Raw genomic sequence first — 5,771 nt, forward strand, 5'->3', positions numbered from 1 at the left:
AGAAGTTAAGATAAGATTAAGTTGAATTTGTATGATGGATAATATTATACAATAAATGGAAAAAAAAAAAAAAGGAAAGGTGTGTTGCTTTTGTTAAATTTTATGAGTTGAATATGTAGGGAAACAAGAATAACCTAGCACTAGAAGGGTTACAATTTTCATTTTGGCTCTCTTAACTAAAAAAGATAGAGATTTTAATTAAAAAAAAGAAAAGAAAAAAGAGCGGCTAATTTCATGGACAAAGCAGATCTTTCTCGAGCAAATTTAATTGAGTGTAACATGGGCTAATTTAATATTAGTAAAAATTAAATATTGATATGGGCTATAGCCCACCCAGGTCTTCACTATACATCCCATGCCACCAAAATTCTAGTGCTTATGCAAACTAATCAGTGGATGCTTAACATGCTTCATGTGCATAGTCAAGAATTGGAATAGTTTACACATGATTTCTGTTTCTAATATTATTCCTATAGCGATTTTCATCTCTTATACTCTTTCTATAGTTTGCTGACTTCTGGATTGACCATGCAGATATGCTTATCTTTCTATGAAACGAAAAACAAACATGTATCTGAGGAGAAAGCACTTGAAGCCTCTCTTCGTGAGTTTATTCCAAATAATAACATTTTAGCATTCAAATTTCTTAGATGAAATGAGAAAACTGAATGTGGAAGCTGTAAGAGTGAACAATCACACTTCATCAAAAGGGCATTCATCTAAATTCATTATAATCTGCAGATAATTGCTGATGTCGCTTAAATGACTTCCATGTAGCTTCATGCATATGTGCCCATTCCTTGTGGCTTTTATATGCTATTGTTTTATTTTATTTTTATCAAATTAAATGTTAATATATATATATATAGCAGATCAAAAAATATACAAGGTTGACAGCAATTTCATATACATGATTTACAAAAAGGGAACAAACTCTCTAATAAAACATATGCAACTAAGCTAAAAGATTTACATACAGCTGAAAGAGTTAGCTGACAACGGTTAGAAGATAAACCAAATCAAAGACAAAATGCCACACCTAACACATGGAAAAAATAATGCAAAGGATATCACCAGCCACATCAACCAATCAAATCAAAGCAAACCCCCCATCAATACAATCATCTAGCGAGCCAGCAGATAAGACATCAAGGTAGCCACAACTAAAAGATGGACAACATCAAGCCGACACTGCAACCCCACTCGAGAAAAACCATCACCAGCAGCCAAAGAACACTGGCAGCCCCAACAAACAAAACAACAACCACCCTTCAAAGTAGAATTATCAAATAGCCTCTTGTTTTTTCTCTTCCCAAATCAAGTAGATCAAAATACCAAGGGAAACTCCATGCATTCTACCAACAAAATTGTTTCTGCCAGAGAGAAAGCCATGGATTGCACTACAAATGGTTGACATGCTTCTGTGCAGCCGAAGCCATGATTTTGCCATCCTTTAAAGTAGAGAAGTCCAAGGATAGTTGAAAAATAGATAATTGTGGGACTCTTCATCAAGTCGGCAGAAAACACACAAAGGGTCAATATCCAGGAACCGAAGCCTATCACGAGTGCGAAACTTCCCCTCAACCGCCAGCCACAAAATGAAATTATACCTAGGCAAAGACCATAAAAGCCTGTTTTATTATCATTATTTGCAAAACTCATTATTTGCACCCTAAAATTATACCGAGGGTGGGAGTGAGTGATGATGTTAATGGGAATGAAAGGAAAGTTGATGATGACTATTAAGATACGTCCAACACTGTTCATTCTGAACATTTAGATACGTCCAACACTTGATTCAACTGGGAACGCTAGCTATAGAATTATGAAATGGAACCAATAAGAGCAACTTTCATTTTGATTTAGCTATAGAACAAGATTGGTGAAGCGCTGCGGGCTAGATAATTTTTTTTTAATATACAATAAAAAATATTTATATTTTTTTTCGTTGCTCTATTATTAACATTTAAATTGAATACAAAAGTTCAATTAAAAATTTTAATTGTGTAACCCATTTAATGATAAAATTTAAAATAAAATCTCAAATTAAAACACTTATCAAAGCAAAAAAAAAATAAAAAATTGAGCATCAAATATGAAAGAAGGAAAAAATGAAGGGGTAAAGTTGAAAAATAAAAAACTATCTCAAATAAAAAGGACAAAATCATAAGAATGATGATATAATTTGATATATAAAAAAATTAAAGGAAGATACAATTAAAAACAAAAGAAAATTTGATAAATGAATTAAAACAAAACTAATAAATATAAAAACATCAAGGAAAAATCAAAAGAAAAGGAATTTGAAGGGCTAATATGAAAAAGTGGAAGGTCAGGCATGGGTTTCTAGAAGGAAAGAGGAAAAAAAAAGTTAGTGATAGATTAGATGTTCGACATGTACATTCACCGTAAAAAAAAAAAAAAGGCTAGGATGAATTGAATGATATGGAAAAATTAATTTTTTGATCATTGTATGCAGCAGCATACACCTTGTGAAGACAATTAAATAGGTGACATGGTGATGTATGTAATGCACGCGTTATTAATTTTTTAAAATTTTTATTTTTTTAGAAAACAACTTCCTACACTTCAGATCCAAGCATTCTTTAAAAAAAAAATTCAATTATGATTTAGCCTCTCATGTCAAGTTTTAAAAATTTGAATCTAAGGGTAATATCATAATTATACTATAATAAAAATATAAAATGCCAAAAAAAACCCTAAACTATAGTTAACTAATTATTTATTTTTTAGAATAATAAATAACTACGCAATAGATAAAGGGAAAGACTGCAACCCTTTAACAATTCAAAAACAACAAATAAAACGTTTTACATTAAAAATACACACACAGTAGCATATCTTGTCTCTTTATTCTATTGACCAAGTGAGCAATTAATGCCACTCATTATTGTAGGAAATAACCTAATTTCCTCCTCTCTTTTTTTGTCTCTGATGGATACATATATCTGCAATCCACTATAAGTAAGGGTGCTGATAAGGACAGCTTAAGCATGTTTATTTGCTATCTCTGAGAGACAATGGAAGAGTTCTTGTGGCTTGCTAAGCATAGCCATATGGTCTGCACCTTTAATTTCCATAACTTCTTCAACAGCACTGTTTTCAATCATCCAGCGTTGAAACTCTACTGGTATCGCTAAATCTTCATCGCACATAACATATACTCGTTTGACTGATCCATAGCCCGTCGTGGAGAAACTGTTTGCCTTTGACAAATCATACAGAAACAGTGATCCTGGCCTTACCATAGTCTTTGCTTGCTCAAGATCCTTGAAAAATCCAAAAGTAAGGCATGTTTAGTAATCATGTAAAACCTGCAGCGCGCTTGCTCTACCAGGTTTGACATGATCAAAAGGAGTAAAGAAGAGAGAAGACTACTTTAACTGTCATGCTATAAAGTCCACAGTTAATGTCACTGTGAATTTGAGGATGTTGATAGGAAAGGTACCTCAGGTGGGCTTAGCTGATAGAGCTTGGAGGATAAGAATTTGGGTCCAAAAAACATTGTTGTGAGATGACATTGAGAGCTGCTGTATGGTAAAAATTGAGTGTCCAGCCAGGCCTCCGCCGGGGTCCTCTCGTTATACTTTACAGATTCAGGGGAAAAAAATTAGAGAAGAATTCAACTTGAGAAGCAATTGATATTTTCAAATAGCAATTCAAAGATTTTTTTTTTTTTTTTTGCCAATATTTGTAGCAGTACCTGATCCAAGACAAATGATGGCTTGTGTGTGGTATCTGGCATGAAAGCTGATAAGAAAACAGCAACAGCAATCTTCTCTGGGAACTTTTCCATAGCAAGAGCCAAATTCAAACCTCCAAGGCTGTGTCCTACTAGAATAACCTTCTCCCTCGGTTGTAATGAGGCCAGAAACTCCAACAAAGGCTTCGTATATTCATCAAGTGTTTCTACATCTTGGATTGCCTTCATGTTGGCGCCTGAAGCAGCAAGGTCAAGCACCGTGACCCTGTTACTTGCTGACTCGAGCAGCGTTTTGAACTTCTGCCAGCACCAAGCCCCATGGCAAGCTCCATGTACTAGAACAAAATGCTTCTGATTCTTGGTCTCTACCATTGTTGTTTTGATGATGGTAAGCTCCTGCATCCCAGTATATAGGGTGGAGAGATGCTCTATGTCTTACTATTCTTCTTGGAACCCGCCTCAGGGAGGAAGAGAAAGGTCAAAGATGGTTGCCATCCTCAGAGCATCTCCAAGGAAATGCTCTTTAGAAGAGCCAAACAGATGATTTATCTCTTAAAATACTATAAATATAATTTTTTTAATGTATATTTTAAAAATAAAATATTTCTAGAATATTTTATTGTATTGTAATATATTTAATACATAGTTATTTTAATAATATAATATGATATGTTTGACTTAACATATTTAAAAATAATCCTGATAATTTTTAATGAAATTAATATAAAAAAAATAAAATTAAAAAATAATAATTGGATTAACTTACTAAATTTATGATACAGATGATGATACTATTATAATTTTAAAATAAATAAACTAAAAATTATTAAAAAATTATTCTAATAAATAGTATTTTATGGTATATACCATAGTTTTAAGACCCGGTCCGATGACCGACCCAGTCCAAGGCCCAGATTCCGGATTTTGAGTGGGTCAATTTTTAAAAAAATTAAAACGATGTCGTTCTAGTAAAAAAACAAAAAAAAATCAACGAGTTTGAGGCCAGATCTTGACCAGGTCATGCTGGGCTAACTGGGTTGCCAGGTCACACTTGATTTCTTTTTTTTTTTTTTTTTTTTAACCCGGCCCTGTTTCAGTCCCGGGTCGGCTGGTTCCCGAATCGAGTTGGTTTTTAAAACTATGGTATATACATGATATTTTTGGTAAGAGAAATAATAAAATAGTATTTTATTTAGAAATTATTTTAAAGCGCATTTAAAATAAACATTAATGATCCTCGAAGGAATGAATATGAATCGTAATATATTTTTTTAAAAAAAAAAATTTCATTTAGCATTTCTATTTGGCGATGCTCTAAGGAAAATTCAAGGAGTCCCACTTTTGTTTCGATGTCGGCATTCGGCAGGAACTCCCACCCAAACACGTAGGAATGGTAGATTGGTGAGGTCGAAAATGGTCAAAACTCAAAAGTAATTGAAAATCAAAAGGACCAAATCCACGTGGTATTCGATTGTTTGATGTTACGTTTACCGAAATTTTTTGGGGAATGTGATATGTTTTGATTTTTATTTTGTTTATATTGTTGCTAAGGTCTTCATAAAACATTCTAGTATAGAGCTGGTTTATCGATTTCATAATTTTTATTTTATTTTATTGGTCGCAAGATTTTGAAAATAAAAATAACAAGGTTGAAACAAAGAAAAATTGATAACCTTTTGGTTTTTTTAAAAAAAATATGGTGTTAACTTTGGTCTTTTTATTTTTCCCTTCCATCAATTATTTTTTTTCTTTTTAAATTTTTTCTTTAATGTTGTATTAATTAGAATTCGGGGTTAATAATTTATTTTAATCTAATTTTTTATATAGTTATCTTAATTTTGAAAAAAACCTCAACATTGAATTAATGCTTAATTTCATGAAAAGATAATCTAATTTGATTGTTTGAAAAAAGAATAAAAATTAAAAACAAAAAAAATGATTCACGTTCCTTTTTTCTTAATTTTAACTTGGGATTTTTTTAAAATATCTTTTTTGTTCACTTTTTAATGATAATTAAATGGTTTAATCCAAAAAGTTTTTATTTCAT

General features: G+C 31.9%; 1 protein-coding gene across 1 annotated transcript; it reads right to left on the reverse strand.

Moving 5' to 3' along the window:
* Positions 1–2,778: 2,778 nt before the first annotated feature.
* On the reverse strand, positions 2,779–4,255 carry LOC118063193 (salicylic acid-binding protein 2). The gene is made up of 3 exons (XM_035077155.2): positions 3,725–4,255; positions 3,470–3,607; positions 2,779–3,290 (listed from the first exon to the last, which is right to left on the reverse strand). Exons 1-3 carry the CDS (start codon positions 4,124–4,126, stop codon positions 3,009–3,011), a joined length of 822 nt encoding a protein of 273 aa, XP_034933046.1. The 5' UTR covers positions 4,127–4,255; the 3' UTR covers positions 2,779–3,008.
* Positions 4,256–5,771: the final 1,516 nt, after the last annotated feature.

This window comes from Populus alba, chromosome 7 (genome assembly GCF_005239225.2).
Source record: "Populus alba chromosome 7, ASM523922v2, whole genome shotgun sequence".
NCBI lineage: Eukaryota > Viridiplantae > Streptophyta > Magnoliopsida > Malpighiales > Salicaceae > Populus > Populus alba.

Excerpts from the sequence above, each read along its gene's own strand:
- LOC118063193 (XM_035077155.2), bottom strand. The coding sequence starts at position 4,126 with ATGCAGGAGCTTACCATCATCAAAACAACAATGGTAGAGACCAAGAAT. Across the intron at positions 3,608-3,724 it reads CATCATTTGTCTTGGATCAG|TATAACGAGAGGACCCCGGC; the intron begins GTACTGCTACAA and ends GAATCTGTAAAG. Across the intron at positions 3,291-3,469 it reads ATCAGCTAAGCCCACCTGAG|GATCTTGAGCAAGCAAAGAC; the intron begins GTACCTTTCCTA and ends GGATTTTTCAAG.